Source organism: Mustela nivalis (genome assembly GCF_964662115.1).
Source record: "Mustela nivalis genome assembly, chromosome: 8".
Lineage (NCBI taxonomy): Eukaryota > Metazoa > Chordata > Mammalia > Carnivora > Mustelidae > Mustela > Mustela nivalis.
Window position 1 is genome coordinate 71,773,192 of NC_139027.1, and position 13,137 is coordinate 71,786,328.

Sequence of the window (13,137 nt, forward strand, 5' to 3'; positions counted from 1 at the left end):
AACTAATTGTCTGTGAAAGACGGATGGATGTTTGTAGCTTTCGTAAATCGATAATATAGATGGCTTTTCTAGATAATTAGAAGGAAGTGAATAAAAATATTTCATTTCTGCTATGCTGGGCAGAAGGACAGGTAAAGGCTCTGACAGGATACCTAGGACTCCACCCAGTCTTTGGGGACTCCGTTTGGTGCAAGACATTTTCCCAGGCTCTCACCTTCTTCTGGCCCTGCTTAGCCCCCAGGCTTCAGAAGGTGATCCTGCCTTGGAAACCCTGATGCAATCCAAGCTTTTAAAGACCAAGGGGAGGAGGGGAACCTACAGTTGTCATTGACTTCATGTGAAATCTGTCTTTTAAAGGAGACAGTGTATCCATTGGAACTGTATTTTCCATTCACCTAGGGAGTTTGCTATTTAAAGGAACTGTCCTTAGAATTATTTTGTAGGACAAAGAACCCTTTGATAATGCAAATGGATCCCAACTGATAGGGTTTTATAAGCAAGGATTTCTAAATCCTGGATTTCACTGAGGGGGGAACACAGTCCTCCTGACTCTGAAATTCATCAGCTAACATTATGTTGAGTGTTCCTTAACAAGCCAGTGAGCTGGGCAAACTGGTTCCTTCCAAGGTCATCTGTGTTTTTAAACCCTGAAGAAAAAAGTAAGAAGGGTTCAAGCCCTACCTCATGAGTATTCAGGAGACCTTAGGAACAATTAGGAGGACCTGATAATATGGCATCCTTTTCAGGGTGATTGAGTTTATATAAATGCTATTTGCTTATCTGTAAATTGTCCCCTGGTGCTGAGTTCTGACACAAAATGCACTGGTGGCTTGGCAATTGGGGTTGGCTGGGAAGGTGTCCAGGTCAAAGAGTGCATGGGAAGGAGCTCTGAAGGTGGGATGGCCCTTCTGACTAGTCCGACCTTGAGGCAAAGGGGTCTGGCCCTCACCCTACATTGACCAGTCATCGGATGCATGCTGCCCAGGAGAGAAGAGGTGATCTTGGATGAGGTAGCAATCTTAGGCTGAGGGTAATTCCAGGGAAACAACCATTTAGGAGCTTCCTCTGTCCCCCTTCCCACCCTCTGGGCGAATGAGTGCCTCAGTCCAGTAGGGTGATTTTGGCAGCCAACCACAACATCCTCTCTAGGAACTAACCCAACCTGTACCGGGTCGCCCCACAAAGAGTCTCTGTCTATGCCAGGGGGCCCAGATTGAAAGTCAGAACCCAGCAATGAGAGCTACAATGATGAACCTAACCAGATAGCAGTTAGGAACTCTTCTGAGATCAGAATATGGTGACTGAGGAGAAGGGTGAGAGGGGCTCCACTCCTAGGTGGACTCTGGGGAGACCAGGCAGGCTATAGGATAAGGACTCAAGGCAAAAACAAGCACCAACATGGTGTCAGGGGAAGCAAGTATAATTCAAGACATCTCAGGTGTACTCCTGCCTTCCAAATATTGTTAAGTTTAGTGTAAACAATGTAGCAAGGCACAGGACTCCACCAGAGAAATGACCAATCACAGGATGCCAGAACTAGAGTGAGTGTTTAGTTTCAACCTACATCAACTTTAGCCCATAACTGGAAAGACTGGAGAATTCCAGACAGGATTTATGAAAAAATGGACTTTGATGAAATTAAGGCAGACTCTGTCATCCTACCTAAGTATTTGCTTCAACATCTGTAGCACAGGCACTTGGGCAAAGTGGGATTTGGCTCTAATCCAAGTATCGCCTATGGTGTATCATCCATTCATTTAAAAATCAAAGTGTCATATAGGAAGAAGGAAAGGAAAGAAAAGGAAAGGAAAAGGAAAAGGCTGTGAAATGTAATAAAAATAAGTAGCTGGGCTGCCCCCCACCATGCACTTCCTGAAACATCTCATGGACTATTTAGGAGGCAGACGGAACTCTTGACCCTACAAGTTCAGCCTTACATTTGCCCAGTAGCCTGGCTCTTTACTACCATCTGAGCTGCCTAGTTTAGGACTGTCACATTCCTTGTCTGAGACAGAAAAGGCTCTGCCCCTCTTTTATTTGTCTTTGCTTTACGCACTGCTTTCATTTCCTTTCTTGACCCTGGACAGTGGAGCTGCTGAACTGCCCTTGCCCTTGATCCTTTGTCCCCAGTTCTCCTTGGCTGCTGCTCTACAGCAAATGATATTGACTAGGCTTTTCCACAGAAGTTCCTGAAGTTCACAAAACTCTTGGACTACACATAGGCCTAATTTCAAAACCAGAAAAGAAGAAAAGAAGGAAGGGGAGAGGGAAGGAAAGCAGGGGAGGACTCAATACATCAAAACAGAACTTTTATTCTTTTTCTTTTTTTGTCTCTCAGATACAGAGGGTTAGGTTGATCACACTTCTTCATGCAAGCAACATCATCACTGGTCCATTCAAAGTCACTCTGCTTTCAGTTATTCATTTCATCCCCTCTCTCACTTCCTTTCAACTTGCCATAAGCAAGGATCCTAATATCTGCTGAGCTATTTTCTCTTAAAATAGCTAATGTTTTGTATGTGTATACTTTTTAATTCGGCAAGTAGGATTTTATGTCATGAATTTCTTACTTGTTGCTCTCAGTACCATGATTCTAAGATCCACACAGGCTGTTCTGTGTGCCTTTAGACTCTTGCTTCTAGCTGCTGACCTATGACTTAGGTACGTGCTGCCCACACTACCATTGTCCCACTCAGTAATGGACGCTCAGTTTGCATCCTACCCCCTGCTGCCACAGTGCCATGAAGGACATCCTTAAACTGGTTCCCTTAAGTATCACTGTCAGAATTTCTCTGGGATGTATACCGGAGAAGAATCACAGGGCTATTATGGAGACAGTTGTTCACATTGCTAAAAGTTTCTGGCCTCACAAAAGCACCCATCAGAGAAGGAGCACCTTCAAAGGCAGTACATTCAAATGGTTTTTGGAACGTCTGCTCAGAAACTGCTACCAACTGAAGATGAATCAGGAAGGCAGACGTGACATCTCTAAAATAAAAATGTAAGTCAGTGGGAAAAACAGCTTTGGAGTCATAGAACCACATTCTGCCCCTCACTTCACGAGAACACATCTAGTGGCAAAAGCTTAGTACACCTGCCTCACCCACCTGTCTCCCCATTCTCAGGCCCCCAGGCCTCATCCTTGCCCCAACCACATCCACAAAGTTACCTGCTGGTTGCTCAGTGCTTCCTTAATGGTAGGAACTTTATTTTTATTCTCATTACGGCTGCCTTTCCTGATCAGCAGCATCAACATCAACTACAAAATTTCATCGTGCACTAGGGCGGTCCTGTAGTCTCTGGGGACAGCCAGTGCGTGATCTACAGCTTCTCTCACTTCTGTCCAACCTTTGCTCCTCATCTCTCATCCCTCCATCAATCAAAGCTCTGGCAACTTCCCTGGTCAAACCTGAGCCAAACTGCTCTCCTGGGAGCCACACTGTGCTCCCTTTCTGAGGAGGAGGCTGCTTGCTGAGAGGCTCCAGCTTCTGGGTTCCATTTGCATGAATAAACAGCTCTGAAGGGTTCGTTTTAAGCTTTTATGTAAACACTCTCCAAAATATGTTCTGTACTGCATTATCCCCAGCAATAAAGATTCTGGAATCAGAATTTGGCTGTCAGTTTTATTGATGTGGCATGGGGTACAGTAGAATACAGCTTTCTCTTCTGGAAATTTATTGACTTGGCAGTGTAGAGAGCAATAAAACTGTGTTTTTAATCAGTAAGCCAAGCGGACATGATTCCAGAAGAAATATAGGAAGCAAACATGCTATCGTAAGAAGATTTCTCCCCCTGCTGTCCCTGTTCTTCTTGGATGCCTTGTTAAATAAGTTTGGGTATTGAACAATGTGTTTGGTGGGACTGTCTTCAGGAATAAAGTCAGAGGATCAAGTTTGGATTACTTCTTCTAAGTTGTACCATCTCTAAGACACTATTGAGTAAAAGCATCTCTGAAATGAAATTTCTCTGCATTAGTCCCTAGAGAAGAACTATGGGTAAGATGCTCTGTAGGAGAAATTGAGAGAGTGCAGCATTTCTCTTATCAAGAGAAATAAGATTACAATGCCTGTTCCTCCACCTTGCTCACTGACAGAGAGCGGGTTACCTGTATAGACCTGAAGGAAATGAAATCACCATCTCTTAAGAGATATCTGCATCCCATGTTCATTCCAGTAGTAACAGCCAAGATATATAGAAACAACCAAAGGTTGAATTAATCAATTATTAATGAATTCATGAATTCATTAATTATTATTCATAAAATTAATGAATACATTTTTTAAATGTGGTAAATACACACACACACACACACACACACACACAGAGGGCTATTTTTCAGCCATAAAAAAGAAGCCATTTATGATAGCATAGACACATCTGGAAGGCTTTATGCCAAGTGAACTAAGCCAAACAGAAAAAGACAAATACTGTATGTTATCACTTATATGTGGAATCTAAAAACAACAACAGCCAGTTTCCTACAAACAGAAGAGAATCATGGTTGCCAGGGGCTGCAGAGGGGGGAAAATGAGGAGCTATAGATCAAAGGGCACAAACTTTGAGTTATAAGACTATGTTCTGAGGATCTAATGAAAGTAGATTTTAAATGTCCTCACCCTCTCCCAAAAAGAGTTAACTATGTGAGGTGACAGATATGTTAATTTTCTTAATCTTGGTAATGATTCCACAATGTATGTGTATGTCAAGTCACCACACTGTACACTTTAAGTATATACAATTATATTTGTCGTTATTCCTCAGTTAAGTTTGTGGTGGGGAGAGAAAGAGAGTGGGTAAAGAGTCACATACTTTGACCCAATATCACACCATAGAAAGAACATCTGGGCTCAGTCCACTTGGTCATGCTACTTTGTTCAGGCTACTGAGTCTCGATCTACTTCCTCTGCTATCAAAGGGAAATACCCACCTTACACCATTGTTGAGTGGATAAAATAAGGTTATAGGTGGGTGTGCACAACTCACATAGCACCTTATACCAGTAGCAAGTCCCTTCTGAGACCGTAAGACATCTCCCTGATTCAAATACACTTCTGATGCAGGAGGTGTTCTTTCCGGCAACCACGACAGTCCGCTTGACAGCATCTCCCACCTCTACTTTCTTATTCCTGATACTCACTTCCCACCTGAAATGTCCTTGTTCACTCCCACACCTCTGCCAGTGCTTGGTCCAAAACCCTGAACCACTGTATATGCTTGATGCTGACTGAACATTCACCCCTCTTTGCAGATGCTTTCATCTGAGATGTCTTAACTCCAGCAGGCACACATCATCCTACCCTGCTTTTGCTATCGCTGAGGAATTGCTCTTTTCTCAACTTTTATGTAATGCGTAACTTTTGTCTCAATTCAAGAACACTCGGATTGTTCCTCTGAATACATGTGAGTGACTGAACGGAATGCCCTGTAGATGTTCCCTCAAAATGGCATGAGATGCCTATGTGATTGAGCTATCATAGCAGTCCCATGGTCTGGAGGGGAGGATGCTGAAAGGGGCTGTCTGGGGAAGATGGTATAGATCAAAACAGAAACATGTTCCTAGTTCCTAGAATCTTCCCTTCTCTGCCTGCCTGGTTTCCAATTGTATTTTCACCAGTCACTTCTCTACTTTTCTCAAGACAGTTTATTTTCCATCTTCCCAGCCAGGACTATGGGGCCATCTTCGAACGATTTTATCAGCTCTTTACTTGGTGCCCAAGCCCTGTTCTTTGCATGGCTTATCTTGATTAATCCTCATAACCACCCTGTGAAGGAGGAATTATTATTCTTTTAATAGATGAAGAAACCAAAATAGAGGGCTTACATAACATCCTCAGGATCAACTGGCCAGGTAATGGGAGAATGGAGATTTGAACCCAGGTGTGTCTGAGCCCAAAGTTTGGGATCTTACTTACAAAATAACATACTCTTCGATAAAGACCAAAAGTGAGTCTTGGCACATCTCTTTATCGATATGTTGGAATTCTACATCTGAATCCAGTCGTTGGAACTCTGGAGTTACATGTAGTTAAGCACACATGCACACATGCAACCTATACACACACACACACGTTTTATTCATGAACTTAAAAGGTACCCAGTCTTAAATATTAAACTCTTGGCTTTCCTTTCTTCTTTTCTAGATCACTCAACTATCTCCCTATCAAACTAATCCCATCTCAAGCTTTCAGAGGGCTTAATGAGGTCATAAAAATGTAAGTAAGATACTGTGTATCAAAAGACATTCGTAATTGGAATAATAAAATTTTTGTAAGAGAAAACATAGTTGAAAAGGGATAATTTTTCTAGGAGAGGAACTGTGTTAAAGAAACCCCAGTATTGTTATCTTTATAATACAAATAATATCTAGGGACCTCTGAAGAAAAGTATGATTTTCAAGAGTCATTAAATTCCAGATAATTAACCTTGCTTCAATGAACTGAATGCATTTTGATAAGTGATGATAAACTTCTCAAGTAGAGAAGAAAATAGATTCTAATCATAAAAATTCTCCTTCTGCTACAGCAGTTATTCCCTTGTGTCACATTTTTAGATAACACCCACACAGAAGAAAATGTGTTGGAGGTTTATTGTGCATCAGAAGATAATCTTTATATCTAAAATATAATAAGTATATGACAAAAACACAGTATTTATAGCTGTATTGATAAAAGGCCTTCATCAAAAGTGTAAAGCAACCCGATAATACAGCATGATCTCACATTTCTGTCAGATGTCACTTCAATCCTTTCTCCCGGTCTCAGCCTCTAGGGCACAAGACAGCATACATGAGAGAGAACTTTCTCAGGAGTCTGGTTTTTCAGCATCCTCCTAATGTCAGCCCATGTGAAAGGACCTCAAAGGCCATTTAGTTCCTAGAGAGCATCTCTGATCTTAACAATCCATGGGGCTTTCGAAGCCAGTTTACATCACTAAAGATGCTGCATCATCAATCCTGGCTCCTTGGGGAAATCTCTGACTGCTCTTTAGGGTATTAGCAAGCAATGAGGATATTAAAAATAATTCCCCAAGAATTACAGAATGTCAGTTTCCTTTAACCTAACCCTTACTCTTCTGCTCTCAAGTTTAAATGCTGAGTTTTGACAACTTTTAATGCGTTAGACCTCCTCATGAGAAAAGCAGCCACAGCTAAAGAAACAAACCATTAGGTACAAATAAAATGAATCAGTCCAGGAACAATCCATTACCGTGTTGTTCATAAAAGACATTAACTGCCTTAGGCTCAGCCTTTCTGTGGACTAAAGCTCTCGAGTCTGAAGGCTTCAGCGAACGTTAACCTTAGAAACACTCAAATGTACAATTTGTAAATTTGAGATTTTTTTTTCTCAGCTGGCAGCAAATGGTAGCTTATGTTGGGATTTTAGGGTAACATTGACATTCCCTGCATGCCTGGGATGGTATATGGCAAGCCTAGCTCCTTTACGTTTGTGTCTTTTTAAAAAATCCATTCAGGGATGCCTGGGATGCTCTGTTGGTTGGGCTCCCAACTCCTGGTTTTGGCTCAGGTTGCGATCTCAGGATTGTGAGATCAAGCTTCACATAGGGCTCTATGCTCAGCATGGAGTCTGCTTGGGATTCTCTGCCTCTCCCTCTGCCCTGCCTGCCATTCATTCTCACTCTCTAAAATAAGTAAGTACATAAAATCTTAAAAAAAAAAAAAAGATTCCGTTCATTAATCCACCCATCCGTTCATTCATACTCTATTCACCATGCAATATGAAGTCAGCACAGTTTCTGAAGCGGACAGGACATACTCCTTGTCCTCCATTTGGTAAAAGGAAAAAAGTCAAAGAAACAGACAGTTACAATCCAAAAATGATACTACATTCTGAAATTACCACCTTGCAATTGCCTCAGAGAAGAATTAGGGGAAAAGGAAAAAGAGTTATGAAACAATGAATTGCAACCCAAATTAAAACCTCACTAGAGTGACGGAGCTGAGAATTCGGACATCCTGGTCCTTGTCCTGAACCTGCCTATAAGCATTTTTTGCCTCTCTGGAAAGTTTCTGTTTCCAAAGCTGTCATAGAAGGGAATCTGATTAGATTTTCTCAAAAGACCTGTCTACTTCTAACAATCTGGAGCTCTGAGTCATACATAAACAAGAAAAAAGCCCTGTCACATAAAGAGGGGCTACTGAAACCTGCATTTCAACTGCACCTGGGTTATAGATGCCCGTCAATGCTCCTAAAGGGAGATGATAGCACTTTATGGCGTGAGGACAATGGGAGGCATCCCTGTTCTTTTTTAATAGGACACACTGGAGCCCCAGTTGTTGGGTCACACACACAGGTTATTATGATGCATGCATGGTCATTTCTTTTACGTTTCTTTCTTCCTTTCTTTCTTTCTTTTTTTTTTTTTTTCTCTCCCCTAGTGAAATCTCTCAAAGTGATTCTCTGGAAAAGATAGAAGCTAATGCCTTTGACAACCTCTTCAATTTGTCTGAAATGTAAGCATCAGTTAACAGATAGTTTATTGCTGTACACTATTATCCTTGCTGGCTGGAACCCACTCAGTATTTGTATCCAAGCATCCACTGCTAGGAATCCAAGAGGAAAAGACCACAGCAATTACTAGGTCTGGGCAGGCACTAATTTCTCTCACTGCAGTGGCCTGAAGGTTGCCATGGTGACAACTGCTTCTCCCTGGGAGCTGTATAAACTCTGAAACATCACAACACAAAGTTGGAAATTAAAATTGACATTGTGGAGTCCTGCCGACTAGGTCTTACCTTATGGAAGGGAGGGTATGAAGTACCTGGGATAGCGGGGAAATTTGAAAAGGAGCTTAGAGATCATGAATTAGTTCTTTGAGCACTGTTTGGGCATCTTCATTTATTTAGTAAATGATTCCTAGAAATCCATGTAAAACCTGTATTGGACATGTGTGTGCTGTTTGCTATTGTAATGTTTTAGAGTTGATATTTAAAAACAGTTCTTTCCAAATTATTATTTTCCTCCAATATACAAAAAAGATGGGTGAATGGCTCAAATCAGTTTTCAGGTGATGAACTGATGATCCAAAGAGGGTAACTGACTTGCCTGATGTCACACAGCAAGTTGGTGTTAGAGTTGGGGCCAGGAATTGGGTCATGTGACTCCCAAACCAGGCTTCTTACTGCTGCCTTATTTGACTCAAATCTGAACTTCTAAAAAATGTCACCTGCATAGGACTTTTGAAAGTTAAGAGAAGGGGAAGGATATTAGCAATAAACGTTTTCCACGCACTTAATGTCTGGCATTTATTTCCTTGAGGTTGTGTTAATCCTCACAGTTCCCCTGCGAAGTGGGGTCATTATCCCTGTTGTTCAAGGGAAGGAATGGAGGCTCAGAGAGGTCAGTAACTCTACCAGTGTGGCACAATGGCAGGGCTGAGATTCAACCCTGGCCTGTCTTTCTTCAAAGCTCATGCGTTTCCCACCACACCACAAGGCCTCCCTATAAATGGTCCAATTAGCAATTATCTAAAGAGAATAACTGATAAGAATGTGAGTACCTGCCACGTGTCCAACCAAGGGTCAAGTGCTGCTGGAATACAGAGGATAAAAAATAAACCTTCCCCAGGAGATGACAATATACTCAGGGAGGTGAGAATACCTCATCAACTGATTATGGGGAAATCCAAAATAATGGATATTCAAATGCAGATTTATAGTCTGGACTTGGCTATGAAGTAGAATTTGTGGGGAGGGGGTAGGGAATGAAGGGTAGAAGTGGTCATCACCATTATAAATGACAGTACCATCCTAGACCAAGAAACCTACCTGTCATAATAAAGCACAGCTTATACTGAGAACCACCAGAATAGCTTAAGATAAATAAATTTCTCATGATGCAACAGAAAGAAAAATAAAATGCTCTAAGGGAAAGTTTATGGACTTTCCAAGGGAAGGCCCTGAGACTAGGATGTTAGGTCCATACAGGCTGTATGGACCTAACATACAGCTGTAGCCCCAGTACCTAAACAATGCCTAACACACATAGGTACTTAATAAATGTTTGTCGAGTGAGGGAATGTATGGATGAGTAGTTTAAATCAGACCCCAAAAGCTCTTTAAAAGTTCCTTCCACTCTACCTACATAATACTTTATATGATCCACAATGGCTTGACTAAGTTGTTGTAAAAATAATTACAGTGAAACATCACTCACCTCCAAAGAATCCAAAGGACATAAAAGATGGAAATAGGTACCAATGGTGGGTAACTCTAGTAAGGGGGGGATGAACACTAGACTCGGAGTCTGTAGAACTGAGTTCACTTCCAAGTTGTGCTACTTCATAGCTGTGTGACTAGAGATAAATCATTCAACATCCTTGCTTCATCAACTATACTAATAATTATTAACACTGGTTAAATCCCTACTGTGAACCAGAAACACACATTTACTTCTCAAAAAGTACCCTATGAAGAAACAGAGCTTTAAATGATACATCCAAGGTCATACAATTACTAAAACCAAATTGACTCCAGAACCCCTCCAAACAACCAACACACTGTAGAACAAGAGTAATCATCATTTCTTCAGGTGGTTGTGGCATAGGTAAGAGAGTCAAAGGCATCTACTGACCTTGAATCCAGAGTAGACAGGCAACTATGGCTACTTCTCAAAGGGTCAAAGTCACTGGAGAAGTAGGGAGAAGGGCCATTACACCACTGTGGAGTTACGGCTATACTTTTATACTTTACAAAGCCCTCCTTACATTATCTCTAGCTATTCTATTACTCATTACATACCAACCTATGAGGGAGGAAGAGAGCATATTATTATTCTAATTTTATAGAAGGTCACACTAGCTCAGGGAAGTTAGGAAGCTGTGCATCATCACACAACAAATTATCTATAACAATGAGCATAAAATTCCCCTAAACCCAAGCCCTTGGTCTGATCCAAAGACTGAGTGCCTGTCTGGATCATTGGTCAGTGGGGCTGCCAGCCCAGTCTGAAGAAGACCAGTTTGCCTATAAGGGAGAGTAGCCAGTCTGCTCATCTGACCTGGGAGTGGACTCTCCCATCACCGCCAGTGTGCAGGCTCATGGTGGGGTAGGATCCACTTGGTCAGGGGTCCTGGAAGTTGGTGCTGTGTCACTGAGTAGGGGTGGAACAGACTCCCAGCTATGATGTTTATACCTGCCTCAGAAAGAGGTTGAGAGCAGAGCTTCCTGGCAAGAGCCAAGTGGCTCCCACCATGCAGTTTTCATTCCCCAGGCTCTCAGAAGCTCCTCTCAAGCATACAGAAGTCACTTGATTTTTATTGATGCCATTTCTAGGCAGCATCTTCTGACAACTATGGTCTTGTACATTCCAAACAATACATATTTCTTAAACTGCTCCTTCTCTTTTTACAGACTGATCCAGAACACAAAAAACCTGCTGTACATCGAGGCTGGAGCATTTAGAAATCTCCCCCGGTTAAAATACCTGTGAGAATTTTTCCTTTTGAGCAACTGGGGAGAGAAATTGGGTATCTGATGAAAATCAAAAACAGTTCAAATGTTGGGAAGAATTTTTTAACTATATACTTAGCATTATTTGCACGTCTGTCTTCAGCCTTCTGATTAAAATTTAATCAGCATTTCTTGTCAGCTACCAGGCTGGGTGCCCTCAGAATCCATGTAACTGGCTCCCAACATTTTCGCTCTCCAAAAAGCACACGAAAAGAATATCACCCCCTTTGCAAAGATTTTCAAAACTGACAGTGGGAATGGGGAGGCAGGGTCATGACACTTGAAAAAAAGTAAATTGGAATCTCTAAGGTGAGGTGGTGATGCAGACAGAGCACAGGTGAAAGTAGAAGAGGCAATTCTGATTGGACACCCATGCCTGGTTAAGAATTACTGATGCAAAAACAAAAAAAGAATTACTGATGCCTTCATCTCATTTGTTCCTTTATGCATTAAGTGAAAACTTTGTAAGTACTACCTTGAGGTAGGCACTGTGCCATATAAACTAAATCACTGCTTTCTATTTCCCATTAAATCTTATTAAGTCTATAGTTAGAATTCTAAATTGAGTACCCATGGTAACCCAGCAGATTCATTGCCTTGCCAGCAAAACCAAAATTCCTGAAACTTGACACAATCTATAAACTGATCACTATGGATCTTCTCATAGGTCGAGCCGTCACTTATTCACGCAGAAAAAATTAACTCCCTCTAACACAGACATCCTCTCTTCTTCCTGAGAAATTAAATTTCATAAAATATCCAGAGTGGAAGTACACAACTCCCACCACCTAAAAAAAAAAAAAAGGGAGAGGGACCGGAGGACATCTCTCTGGGTCTGGTATTCATGTCACCTGTACAGCCTTGCCCTGGGGCCTCCTACAGGAGCTGCTGCTGGCCCAAGCCTAGCCCCTTCAGCACCTCTAACTCTGAATGGCTCCTAGCCCAGGTATTCTGCTTTTCCAGGCCTCCGAGGCTGTGCAGGACATATAAGCATCTGCAGTGTAAACCACTTTAGAAAAACATAAGAAAAAAAGAAAGAAAGAAAAAGAAAGACATAATGCCAGAACCAAATTTGATCACTGCAGTTCAAGAATCACTGTCTCCGTAAAATAACATGTTTGCCCCCCCAAACAAGTGATAGTTCCTCAATCCCAGTACATATTGCTAAGTTACAATGCCATCATCAGCCACAGAGAGGGCAAGGATTCAGCGCCATCTGGGGTTACAGGTAAGAAGGAGCCTCAGAAAGAACCAAAGGACAAACCTGGCTTCCTTCCATCGTCACTGGATTTCAAGGAAGTTTGTATCAGTTTCTGCAGTCCTGCATAGGTGAATTTAAAACTCAAGGAAATCCAGATGCCTGGACTAAAGGAGTCTCATTCTTGTGTATAAAATAACTTTCAGTTTAACCTATCACTGAAGCTTCTCTCTTCTTTGAAGCTTAAATAACAGGTGGGAGGAAGAAGAGACCTGAGTAGCTCCAATAACCAAAAGCATGTACAGTGATTTCAGTAAGTTATAAGGAATAACTTCCTGAACCACAAGGCAGCTAAAGAAAGAAAGATTTTTAATAATGAAGGACATGGATTTCTCATATGGAGGTTAATACTCCTAAAGGGTTTGAGTTAAAATCTATTCCAAAGTAGAGGGATGCTTTCTAGAACTATCAA

At 41.6% G+C, this 13,137-nt stretch overlaps 1 protein-coding gene across 4 annotated transcripts in view; it reads left to right on the forward strand.

Annotated features, from left to right (window-relative positions):
- The window catches only part of LHCGR (luteinizing hormone/choriogonadotropin receptor), a 52,561-nt gene that overhangs the window by 11,576 nt on the left and 27,848 nt on the right, over nucleotides 1–13,137 (forward strand). For 3 of the 4 annotated variants that reach the window (XM_082746864.1, XM_082746866.1, XM_082746867.1), the window contains exons 2-4: nucleotides 6,141–6,212; nucleotides 8,396–8,470; nucleotides 11,369–11,443. In XM_082746864.1, the coding sequence (XP_082602990.1) occupies nucleotides 6,141–6,212; nucleotides 8,396–8,470; nucleotides 11,369–11,443 (222 nt within the window). The remainder of the gene's footprint in view (nucleotides 1–6,140; nucleotides 6,213–8,395; nucleotides 8,471–11,368; nucleotides 11,444–13,137) is intronic. The other variant, XM_082746865.1, reaches the window with a different exon arrangement.